This window comes from Rhinolophus sinicus, chromosome X (genome assembly GCF_036562045.2).
Source record: "Rhinolophus sinicus isolate RSC01 chromosome X, ASM3656204v1, whole genome shotgun sequence".
Lineage (NCBI taxonomy): Eukaryota > Metazoa > Chordata > Mammalia > Chiroptera > Rhinolophidae > Rhinolophus > Rhinolophus sinicus.
The window spans coordinates 30,928,007-30,940,789 of record NC_133768.1 but is presented as its reverse complement, the minus strand read 5'-3'; the positions used below and the strand labels follow the sequence as shown (position 1 = coordinate 30,940,789).

The 12,783-nt window shown below is 39.5% G+C and overlaps 2 protein-coding genes across 4 annotated transcripts in view; both read left to right on the top strand.

The window, feature by feature from the left end:
- The window catches only part of LOC109455937 (X-linked retinitis pigmentosa GTPase regulator), a 58,768-nt gene that overhangs the window by 30,162 nt on the left and 15,823 nt on the right, over nt 1-12,783 (top strand). For 2 of the 3 annotated variants that reach the window (XM_019747893.2, XM_074323551.1), the window contains 3 exons: nt 267-367; nt 727-792; nt 3,089-4,027. In XM_019747893.2, coding sequence (XP_019603452.2) covers nt 267-367; nt 727-792; nt 3,089-4,027 — 1,106 coding nt within the window. The remainder of the gene's footprint in view (nt 1-266; nt 368-726; nt 793-3,088; nt 4,028-12,783) is intronic. The other variant, XM_074323552.1, reaches the window with a different exon arrangement.
- On the top strand, nt 4,172-5,797 carry LOC141569702 (uncharacterized). Its single transcript, XM_074323989.1, has 2 exons — nt 4,172-4,184; nt 4,597-5,797. The coding sequence occupies exons 1-2, from the start codon at nt 4,172-4,174 to the stop codon at nt 5,658-5,660; spliced, it is 1,077 nt and encodes a 358-aa protein (XP_074180090.1). The 3' UTR covers nt 5,661-5,797.

Genomic DNA, 12,783 nt, shown 5'->3' with positions numbered 1-12,783 from the left:
ATCCCGAAGGAATAGTGTTTGCCTGTTCATGTGAATGAAGCAATTATTATCTCATCAGTGTCAAAATCTTCAAACTTTCAAAAATATGTTTTAAAACCTGTTATTACTATGAATGAATCATGTTCAATTTCATTAACATGGGGTTAAAGGACCTTCAGTAAAATTATAGCTGCACTTTATATTATAGAATAATTTCTGTTTATTGTCCAGCTGTCTTTTCCTTTTCCTTTGGAATCTGATTTTCTCTTTTCCCTTTAATCATTCAGATAATTTTCAAGATAAAATGACCGAAGGGGAAGAGGCAGATGAGAGTTCTTCAGCAGAGGATTCAGAAAGCCTTGGAGAAACTACTGATGTCTTAAATATGGTAATGGTTTTCTTATTTCTGTATCTAGATATAAGTTTGAATTTTATTTCATTATATGTTTGTGTGTGTATGTGTATCTGTGTACTTCCTATTCTGTTATATGCATAAAAAGCTTTTTGTTTTGGTTTCATTTTATTTTAAAATAAGCTTTATTAAGGTATAGGTTACATACAAGAAAATTTATGTCAATCCTAACATCATAAGTATGCTTGAGAGTTCCTTACAGTTGAGAGTTGATTGTATTGTAACTATCTGAACTGTTTTATATTATTTATCTATATATATTTTAGAATATATAAATATATAATCATGTGTAGTCTTTATTATTTTTAGAACATATACTTTTTTGTTTATTTCAGACACACGTGATGAGTCTAAATTCCAATGACAAGTGTTTAAAATTATCACCAATTCAAAAACAAAAGGTATAGTATGGAAAGTTATTTTTATTATGGTGGGTAAGAACAGTGTAATTTTTTTTTTCTTGAAAGGTTTCTGGAAAGAATACAAGAAAGGTAAGCATTAACTTATTTTCAAATTTTAAAGAGGAATACAATGTAGATAGCCTCAATTTTGGCTTGTTGGTATATATTTTCTGTGATGCAACAAGAGTGACAATTTCATTGCTGAAATTTGCTCTTTGGAGTCACTAACAAGTCATAATAGCCATACTTTCTTGCCACCAGGGTGAGAGATTACTGTTGCAGGTCTTAAGCATTCCAAGAGGTTACTGTTTATCAGAGTGGCTCTTCGGACTTTAATTGAGTATGACTGTGGGTGAGTTACTGTGCTCACCTTACAGGATGATATTAACATCTTTTCTAGCTCTAAAATGTTGTGGTTTTGGTGAAAATATTTGACAATTGCTTTTCCAGTGTTTGGAATAGGCTTTAATTTAGCAATGAATTGATAGCATAAAAACAAGATTAAACATTTGGAAATGAGTCAAACTGTGCACGGTGCTACAAAAAGACCTTTAATGAATAGCAAAAGGAAGGAATAGTTTTGTTTTCACAACCCTGGAGAGATAAAGGCCTACCCTAAAAATCCTTTGCTTTTCCTGACTTTAAGGACCAGTTGGGTGAAAGGATGAGGGGCTTGGGGATAAGAAGACTAAATTGGAGAAATGTAAATTGAAGGAAGGAGGCCATAGAAAACATTGAATTTATATTTCTAGTGCCTTTGCCACATTGTTAAGCTAAAAATCCTTTAAAAATCAAAGTCACCGAAATGCAAGAGAATCTTGCTAAATTATAAAAAATTTAGTGCCAATCCTCATTAGTCTTATCTATATTTTACTGAGAGGCATGGTAAATAAGAGCTTTTCTTTTTTTTTAATGTGGGAGAGCTGTTCTCCTAACACAGTTGTGGAAGCTCAGTGAATGCTGACTGACTTATAGACTGACTATACTTCCAAGCAAACAGCTTTCCTGTGTCTTTCCTTCCTCTTGTCTTAGACTCTGGGCTCTTCCTCTTCTGTGCTGCTTTATTGTGCTACGGAGATAAAGGCACTTACATTTGGAAATCGTGTCTGGCACCTAGGCCTGTATCTCTCTTAGGGCTCTTGAAAGAATTGTGACTATTTAAAGAATAGGACCTAGAACAAAGAGGAAAAGAAGGCACTTCTTTTTAAATTGATACATATTTTATACTTCACATACTCCTTTAAGTAGAAGCCCTACCAGGCCTACTTTGATGAATAAAAAAGATTCATTATAGTATTTCTATATATGAAATTTTTAATTTGTGCTTTCTAAATAAATTGTTTAAGCAGCAAAACTTACCTCTTCCGGGCCTAGCACTGATCACAATTTTTGAAACTTGATTTAGTGAGGTTTCACTGTCCACCAAGTTCATCGAATATTTCAATTCATTAGCTTTTAGAATTTAGGTCAGTAATTTGATTTTTGCCTTATTTTGTCCAGAAGGAAATTAATTTCAAATTCTTAATGTATCATTCAAATCCCAATGTGTAATTTCATAGTTTTTATAAAAATCTTACAGTTTACCTTAAGTATTTTCGTTATAGTGGTTTTTTCATATATGCAAATAATTATATTTAAAAAATATAACAGATAAGATCAAAAATTTGAGAACCCAAGATTTTGTTTTGAAAAGAAAAATATATTCATTATTATTTAGTACATCAATAAAGATTTCATTTGAAGTTTTTAGTTCTGTTATTTTTTCTAGAAATAAGCTATTGATTTTTTCAATTTTTAAATTTTTCACATTTTCATTTATTTTAATTATATAAAATTTCATGGAATCAAAAGGTCAATCAAAGTTTGACAAAGTGATAGGAAAGGTAGAAAAAATTAAACTGAACTACACTGCATGCAAGAAAAGTATACATTTTCAACAGTATTTTGTAAAATCAGTCTGGAAATGTATTACATTTAAGAATTGACTCAGATTAAGGGTCAGAGAATCAATATTAATGGTACTGTGAGTAATGGCAAAATTATGGCAGGTACTAAGAATTTGAAAATTAAATACAGACATATGTTACTAAATCAAAATTAGATGTACCACAGACTTAGAGAGTGGCATAAATTATCCCCAAAGAAAACAAAATCTGAGTGAAATGTCCAGTAAAACTGGATGTTTTTGTTCTCCTAGTGAAACTGATGACAATGTAAAATCTTGGCAGTTTTTGTAGTAGGTAAGTTACCTTTGTCAACTAATAGTAGTATGATGATTACTTCAACAAATTTACAGAAACAAGAAACAGTTGAGAAACTGAAGCAGCATACAGCTCGTACTGAAAGCGATGATAGCAGTGAATATGAAAGTGAAGAGATGTCCAAACGATCAAAAGAAGGGAAAGTGTATAAACAACATTTGGCGAAAGGAACATACATGATATCAACATCTACGTGTGTGAAAGCATTTTCAGATGATGAGGATGTAGGTCATGACTCAAGCCAGTCTGGGCCTGAGGCCGACACCAATGCGGAGGGCTTGCAAAAGCAGATATTTAGATGTAAAGATAAGCATGATATTTATCCACTTGATGATAAGGAAGTAGAAAGCAAAAGTGATGGAGGATGCAGTCAACAGGATTCAGAAGCAGAAGAAATAGTCTCTGAGAAGGAAATTAAGCTGGCAGAAATGGCAGGTCTGAAGGATATAAGAAAAAGTGAAGAGGATATAAAAAATATTAGTGCATCCTTTGAGGACTTACCAAATGAGGATATTGAAGAAAATGATGATTTTGTTAAGGAAAGGAACAAGCAAGACGGGATCTTTGGGAGTGAAAGAGAATCTATACAGGAGCCAGACAGTGACGTAGAAGGTGAAAATGCAAGTCAGCAGGGTACAACAGATGGCTTCGAGCCGCCTGAGTCACTAGAATTTAGTAGTGGAGAAAAAGATGATGATGAAGTGGAAACTGAGCAAACCTTATGGGATAACACAAAAGTTATTGAACAAGGACATGAGGAAGAGATTGAACACAAAATGTCCAAATTTGGGGCACAATGTGATGTTAAGTGCGACCACTTGACAGAGGTCCCAGAGGAGGAAAGAGCAGAGATTTCAGAAGGAAGTGGAATAGAGGAACAAAAAAAGATAGAGAAAAATATGGAGGTGCCTGAAGGAAAGGAGGAGGAGGAGGAAGCAGAGATCCTGTCAGACGACCTTACAGACGTAGCAGAGGTGAGTGAAGGTGATGGAAAGTCAGGGGGAGAAGCGGAGGATGTGCCTGAAGTTGGAGATGAGGGAATCTGGAAGGAGGGTAATTCAGGAGTGGAACATAGGCGAAATGAGGAGGGACAACAGGCCAAAGACAAAGGAGGAGAAATGGAGAGCCAGGGTAAGGGAGAGAAAGATTTAGAAGAGGAGAAGAAACAGGAGCAAAAGGAGAGGGAACAAGGCCATGAGGAAGGAAGAAACAAAGGGGTGGAGGAAAGGGAAGAGGAGGAGCAAGGAGAGGGGGAAGGAGAGGAGGAGGGGGAAGAAGAGGAGGGAGACACAGAAGAGGAAGAAGAGGAGGAAGAAGGAGAAGAGGAAGGAGAGGGAGAGGGGAATGGGGAAGGAGAAGGAGGGGAGGAAGAAAGGGAGGAAGAAGAGGGGAGGAGGAGGAAGGAGAAGAGGAAGGAGAGGGAGAAGAGGAGGGAGAGGGGATGAAGAAGAGGAGGGAGAGGGGAAGGGAAAGGGGAAGTCAAGGAGGAAGGGGAGGAGGAAGGAGGAGGAGGAAGCAGAGATCCTGTCAGACGACCTTACAGACGTAGCAGAGGTGAGTGAAGGTGATGGAAAGTCAGGGGGAGAAGCGGAGGATGTGCCTGAAGTTGGAGATGAGGGAATCTGGAAGGAGGGTAATTCAGGAGTGGAACATAGGCGAAATGAGGAGGGACAACAGGCCAAAGACAAAGGAGGAGAAATGGAGAGCCAGGGTAAGGGAGAGAAAGATTTAGAAGAGGAGAAGAAACAGGAGCAAAAGGAGAGGGAACAAGGCCATGAGGAAGGAAGAAACAAAGGGGTGGAGGAAAGGGAAGAGGAGGAGCAAGGAGGGGGGGAAGGAGAGGAGGAGGGGGAAGAAGAGGAGGGAGACACAGAAGAGGAAGAAGAGGAGGAAGAAGGAGAAGAGGAAGGAGAGGGAGAGGGGAATGGGGAAGGAGAAGGAGGGGAGGAAGAAAGGGAGGAAGAAGAGGGGGAGGAGGAGGAAGGAGAAGAGGAAGGAGAGGGAGAAGAGGAGGGAGAGGGGGATGAAGAAGAGGAGGGAGAGGGGGAAGGGAAAGGGGAAGTCAAGGAGGAAGGGGAGGAGGAAGGGGAGGAGGAGGAGGGGGAGGGGGAAGAGGAGGAAGGGGAGGAGGAGGAAGGGGAGGGGGAAGAGGAGGAAGGGGAGGAGGAAGGGGAGGTGGAAGAGGAGGAAGGGGAGGAGGAAGGGGAGGTGGAAGAGGAGGAAGGGGAGGAGGAGGAAGGGGAGGGGGAAGAGGAGGAAGGGGAGGATGATACAGGGGAAGGGGAGGAAAGGGAAGAGGAAGAAGAGGACAATGAGGAAGAGGAGGGGAAATGCCGAAAGACGGTCAATGAAGAGAGTGAAAGGCGGGGAAGAGAGGGTGAAGGCAAAGAGTCCAAAAAAGTGAGCAAAATTAAAGGGTCTGTGATATATAACAAAGATAAAACATATCCAAAAAAGTTGGTTACTAACACAGAGGGAAAGGGGCGAGAGCATCAAGTACAGAGGTTCAGAATGCCAGTACAGTCAAAACAACTTTTAGAAAACAGGCCACCAGGTTCTAAAAAATTCTGGAGTCATGTATTACCACATTATTTGGAACTGAAGTAACAAGCTTAAAATTTGACCTGATTATGTCCAGCCAAAAAACAATTTGATCACCTTCCATGTAATAGGCCCTCAGTACATTTTATTAAATTGATTTTATGTCATGGTTACCTTCCCTGTGGTACAGTAGTGACTGATAACAACAACACAAGGGACTCTTAAGTTTTGGCTCCTCTTAGACGAATACCTTGCTATATTTTCACCAAAAATTGTTCATCTGTAACTAGAAAATATCAAAAGGTCATAGCAGATAATTATATATTCCTCATTCAAGACAGATTTAGGTAATAGGAGTACACTAGAAGAGTATTTTGTCGTGTAAACAAAAATGACATAGATCCTTAAGGGCTATAAAGATATCTGATTTCTTATAAATCTGTTAGCACAGTTATTTTCAGTCTGATTACCGTTTACCTACTACATAGCGTAATTTTATAAGAACGGATGGTAGGTTAGCCGGTTAGCTCAGCTGGTTAGAGCAGGGTGCTCATAACACGAAGGTTGCTGGTTCAATCCCTGCATGGGCCACTGTGAGCTGCGCCATCCTGAAATATAAATAAATAAATAAATAAAAGTGAAAAAAAAAAAAGGAAAGGATGGTATTCTAAAGATACCATGAGGAATTCACATTTTAAAGAAACAGTGATGTCTTTTCTACATTTTATGTGTCCTTTTGCAACAATCGACCAAGTGACAGTTGGATTCAGAGCTCAGATCTTAATAATGTAGTTTCTTTTAGTTACTGTCTAGGCAAATGGCAGTTTATCTAATGAAATGGGGATTAACTTAAACATATAATTGGGAAGTATTGTAAGTCTTTAAGTATTTATAGGCCAGGCAAAGCTACTCATTAGGCCTCTGTGTCCGCATCTGTAAAATGGAGTGGATTCGATAATAAGAAAACAATACTTCTAACTCTTAAATTCTTTCGTTCTATTAGGTTGATGATTTACTCTATCATGTTTGTTGTTTGCATAAGAAATATTTAAGAAAAATTACACTTTAAAATTAATCTAGTTTTCTGTAAAATATTGTTCTTGCCTCTTAAAAGTTTATGTCAGCTTTAATGTCTCTTGTCTTCTGTAATTCTGTATTTCTAAACTCCTATGATTTCCATGCTTTAACTGTACTGTCAGAACCTCATTCCCAGGATGTATATGTACTATCAATGTATTCTCTGTTGACTGTTCTGTAATTCTGTTTGTTGCTTGTCAGAATGTTTCAAGTGAAATAAAAATTAAGTGTATACAGTCAGTAATTGTGAAAAGAGAAACTAATCTTAGATATTGAATTTTGGAGGCTAGATTTCCACTAATTTCAGTCTACCCTTAACATTTTCAATGTATATAATGCAGCTAGTTTGTTTGATTGTTCTTTATTCATAGTTCCCTTTTCAACTGATTTCCTTCCCCAGTCCTTCTTTGGACATGAGGGATTTCTTGTACTTTCTTTTCTCAAGGAGGATTTTGATGGTAAACTTCCTGTGAATTTTGTGTAGTTGAATTCTTTGCACATTTTATTCTCCTTGAATGAGAAAGACTAAAAGGAGAAAGACTAGAATATGAAGTGAAGAAATTCTTAGAAGCAACTGTAAATTTTGTCTTAGCTGCAGGGATCTCTGGTAGTTTCCCCTAACTAACCAAATATGCTGATTTGGCATTGCAGGGTTCTACCAAATTCTGCCACATTCTACCACATTCATAAAGTGTTAGTAGAATAGAATTCATACTTTTAAAAGATATATGTGCTGTGTTGTTAATTCTAGTGAGAAGCATGGTTATTTAAAAAGGTTATTAAGATGGATGACAGAAGTGAAGTTCACAAAGGACAAACCTGCAGGGAGATAAGAAATGCTGAAACGCAAGTTATTCATCTTCCACTGAAGTGATAATCAGCCACCAATACTGAAATGATGTTCAGAAAATGTGTCCACCTCAGTATTCGAACTCATCTAGATAACCATTTTTTTAAACATCATTTCTTCACATTTCCCTGGCCAAAAAAATGTTGTGTACTTTCAGAAGCAGTAATTCGTGCTGGCATAGTGTTCTGGTCAAAAGAACACTGTCCTAGACCTGAATTAATACTTGGTTAAATAGACTGAAATACCTGCCTGGTTCCTTCTTTATTGCCCCATCTGCTGGTTGATCAGGCTTTCGCTGTAGTTTATCAGTGATCATTTTGAGGCAAGTGTGAGTTGTGTACATAGAATCTATTGAGTTACAGTTTCAAATGAGGACTCTGGCAGAAAATACTTAAAGGTAAGCTACAAAGGAGTACCCCAGAAGGCTCTACTGCTGCTGAACAGCAGCCCTTAAGGTGAGTGCAATTGAAATGTTTGTTATTATTTCACTAGAGAGATAAAACTTGCTGGACACGTATATACAAAACAAAATGCTACCATGGAGGAAGGCGCTGTCATTCCTTCCTTCATTCTTTCTACGGTGAAAATTCAATGTGGTATTAAATGCCCAGTACCTGACACATAACTTAGTATTTGGTGCATAGTATTCATTCAACTGACATTTATATACCAAGCGCCAAAAAGCGAGCAGATGCTTCCCCAAACCAGGTGGCTCTGAAGAAGCGAGGGCCGCTTAGTCAGCCTCCTGCGGCCCTCTTCCCTGTCAGGGGCATTCGGTAGGCACAGGTTTCCTGAAGGAACAGGTAAGAGGAGTTCCTGTGACTCTGCCTTAACTGTTGCTTAACAAAGCCCTTTGGTTTCTTGATACCCCCATGTGCTCAGCCAGGACTGCACAAAGATAAAAATATGATCTGAAAACAGATCGATGACTTTCCTTTATTAAATCCCTTAATTAATAAGAAGAAAAGGTTTTGTGCCCTGGGTGTGCAGAGAGTAAGATATGGCTTCTGATCTCAAGGAACCGTTGGCTATTTCTATAGGCTGACCAGAAAATTTGCGAGTATGAGAGAGTACTTCAGGAGTGGCACTGCAGCTGCCACAGAGAAAGGCTAGGAAAGGGCTTCCAAGGAGCAGTGGTGAAAAGTGAACTGAGTCATGGAACGTGAAAGCTAAGCAGGCAGAGGGCGTGTGGAGAGCAAGGACTTTCCAGGCTGATGGAAGCCATTAGAGTGTCCATGTCAGTGCAGCCTAGGGCATTTTTGGTCCTGGTTAGAAGAGCAAAGGGCCTTGTGGGTTTGTAGAGGACGTGAGACAGCAAGAGTCATATGACCACACTTGGGCTTTTGTAACATCGTTCTGGCAGCAATGTGGATTGGAAGGGAACGGAACCAGAGGCAGGGGTGCCAGTTAGGAGGCAGTAAGAGGAGACCAGGCAGAGACTGGAGAGGGGCTGGACTGGGACAGTGGGGATGGAGAATTGGGTACATATGTGATCGAGGGGATTTAGGGATAGAATTGGAGGGCTTAGTAAAAGATGGAGTTTGGAGGGAGTGAAAAGGCCAAGCCTTTCTTGTTTCTGGCCTGGAGAACTGGCTGGAAAGAGTGCCGTTCACCAAGGCTGAGAACAGAAGAGTAGGGGCAGGTTCGGGAGACTTTTAGGGCTTGTTGATCCAGGAGATGTTCAGCAGTCGGATACACGCCTGGGTCTGGAGCTCGGGAGACGGCTGAGTGTCACCAGCACATGTATGCAGATAAAACTGTGCAGCTGAATGAGAGGCAACAGTCATAGGGTGGAAAGAGAGCTGAAGACAAAATGCAGGGCAACATCTGTAGGTAAGGGGAGGTTGAGAAAGGGAAGTGAGAAGGAGCTGGGATAGCAACACTTTCCAGGAAAGAGGTACTGCCCAAGCCGAGGAAGAAGAAGGCTGCAGAGAGGGCCTGCGAGAGGCCCAGAAGAGGGCCAGGCAGAACCCACATAGCCAGCAAAGAGTGAGCTCCAGCAAGTCTGCTTTGCAGGGACATGGAATCAGAACTAGACTTTGAAAAATCAATATCAGACAAAGAGTGCTATTGGCATATTTCTCAATTTAGGAAGGGGGATATGTATTCCAGAGACTTTGGTGCTCTGGGAAAGGAAAATCCTAAATGTTTAGTTGCTGTTACTATATACAATGGTATATAAGACTGGGATGTTATTGAAGTGAGCTGTCAGCAAAAAGGAGTCTGCAGTGCTTTCAATATCAGTGGTGTTGGGGGGACTCTGAGAGTAGCCATTATGGTCTTCAGTTTATTTGAACAGAGTTGGGAAAGAGCATAGGTTCTGGAGTCCAGTAGGCAGGCATGAGTTCAAACCTCAGCCTTTCACTAACTAGCTGTTGTGGACACTTGGAAAAGTGTTTTCTTTTTTAAACCTTTCTGAGTCTTATTTCCCTCTTTTAGTAAAGAGGGTCGGGGGGTCTTTTGATAATTAGTTAACACATGAAATGTATTGGAGGTACTCAGCAAATGGTGACCTGTACCACTCTTAATTCTCCTTTCTAATCCCACTGAGTCAGGTGCAGTAATACCCTCCTGAATCTCATGAGCTTAGTTCTATGAACCTCACTTTTGTTTAATTATAACATAGCAACTGCCCCCCCAAATTGGCTTATGGAAATAGATCTGTGGGAATGCAATGGATTACAGTAATGAGAACCCGTAAATACGGAGTAGAATGAAATTCTGCTGTTACACACCATATACGGGTCAAATACTGCCCCTCAGCGTGATGATAGTGTGATGAAGGGCCGATCGCACTCCTATGGTTTGCCTACAATTTACATGTCAGTGCTGTCACAGGGACCGTAGATTTATCTCTGCGTCCTAAGGTTTTTTATCAAAATAGTTTTAAAAAATAATTCACACATGAAGCGCAATCATGTATCATGCATTTGTTTAAGCTAAAAGGAAAATAATTTTTCTGAGAAAAAAGAGGGGGGATAAAAGAGTAAAAGTGAAACGAGAATAAAACTATACCAGCAAGATGTTCTGTACCCTGAGCGTTGTGTTCCTTTTTGCTCATCAGAGTCAAACTTTAATGTATTTGGTGGTAAAATACAGGATTAGGAATGAAGGAAGGGGTTGGTACATAAAAAGAAGGAAAAGTTTAGAGATTCTAAAGTAGTGTCATTGGAAGCTAACAATTGGGAAGTCGCAACTGGCAGCCCATGGGTACAATCTGCAGATTTATTTTTGTCTGGTATACATAGTGATTTTTTAAACATGTGAATCCATTGCCAACATTGAAACATCAGATTTTACATAGAAAAGATGTTTTGGGGATGGATTCTCTTGGAAAACCTGAGGGTCTGGGAGCACCATACCCTGCAGCAGCACCGGCCTGCAGTCCAGCCCAGGCCATTCCGCCACTTCCCTGCTGTCCCCCTGCTGTCCCGGCTGCTCCTGACAGGCGTGCCACCCTCTTCCTTCACTCTCTCTGGCTGCCGGGCAAAAGAACAAAGGGATGTGTACAAGAGCGTAGAATACACAAGTGAACATTTTCAATGAACTATTTTCTAGTGCTAAGACCTGGGACATTATGCCAAAATGTGTGTGTCCTCACTTCTTGGTTTTTGACGGTCCTCTGTGTGCACTAGGGATCCTATCTTACTTTTTACGGAGGGGCCTTCACCAAACACTTACATTTACATACAAATACTGTTTGCTCCTGTTATTTTCTCTGTAAATAATCTTTTTAATCTCGACATAAACCTTCCAAGGTAGGTGTTGCTAATGTCATTTGCCCATTTTACAGATAGACTGTAAAGTACATTAATTAGGTGCCTTGCTCAGGCCATGAGTCATGGAGAAAGGCTTGGAAAGCAGTGCTGAGGTCTTTGTACTTAATGCCCTTCCCACTCTCTACTCCTGCCTCAGTGATTTCTAGTGTAATTAAGCATGAACTTACATGTTAACTCTTGTCCTAAAGAAACCTTGAAATTGAGACTTAAAAATACACATTTTCCCACCTGATATGACTTAGTTATAAAGGTCCATGCTCTATTAACCTATTTGGAAAATATTTTCTACCCTATATGACATTGAGGCATGTCATAAATCCAGAATTGTAGCATAAAATTTTACGCCTTATAGTCCTTTTTTAAAAACTTAAAAAAAAACTCTTTTGAAGTTAATATACACACAGGAAAGTATCTCGTGCATGTATAACTTAATGTATATTCCACAAACTGTACACTCCCATGTAGTTAATACCCAGATCAAGGAACAGCAGTGTCAGCTCCCTAGAAGCTCCCCTTTAACCCCCTTCCAGCCATTTCCCATCCCCCATCCCAGGGTGACCTCTACACTGACTTCTGATAGCAATCTCTAGTTTTTAAAGCATACAATGTGATCAGATTCCTAAGGAAACTGAAACCTCAGAAGGAACCTTTGGTTTCTTGGTATTTCCCCTAAGCAATGTAAAAAGCAGTGCGCTGGGCCAGACCAAAGACTGCAGCTTCCAGTGCTGTCTGACCAATGAAACAAGGGTCCTTTTGTGGTACCCAGGCCCATACGCTTCTTTACTGTGGTCTTAACACAAGATGCGTGTCCACTGACCACTCCAGATGACCTTACATCTTACGTGGTGCTGGTGACAAGACCGTATTTAAACTTTTATCTTTTCTTTTATAAAATGACAGTATTCTTCCAAGCTCTCCTAAGTTGTTTGTATTTGAAGGTAAGTGCTGTATGCGAGTTAAAGTATTTGTCCAGATGTGTATAGATTAATTTAAATGTGCTTAATAAGTGTGAAGTGCTACGATTAATGGTGTGATTTGTCATGAAAATGTCCTTTGCTAAGAGCTTTCTCAAATTTAGAAAATTATATAGTTCTAACAGTTCTTCATTGTTACAGAGTTTCATAAAGTTAATGGGTAAAATTACAGTTCATTTAAAAGAGATGAGTGTTTTGCTTATTTCTAAAATAAGGCAAAATTCCATGTTTCTTTTTATAATATCATGATATCCCATGGTTACATTAATATGTTAGTTAACTAGCACAATTGGAATTGCCCCAGGTGCTAGAATAGCCAAACTCTCCAAGTAATGAGGATTTTGCCTGAACACAGCTCACTGCTCCTCCCTCTGGGAAATAGAAGGGCAGAGTCTGAAATTCTGTGTCATGAGCAGTGTTCTTTCTAGTTGGCCTTCATTTATATACATTTATGAATACATCTATTTATCAGCCCAAAGTCTTAAATCTAGTAATCTTGCTTTCCATTC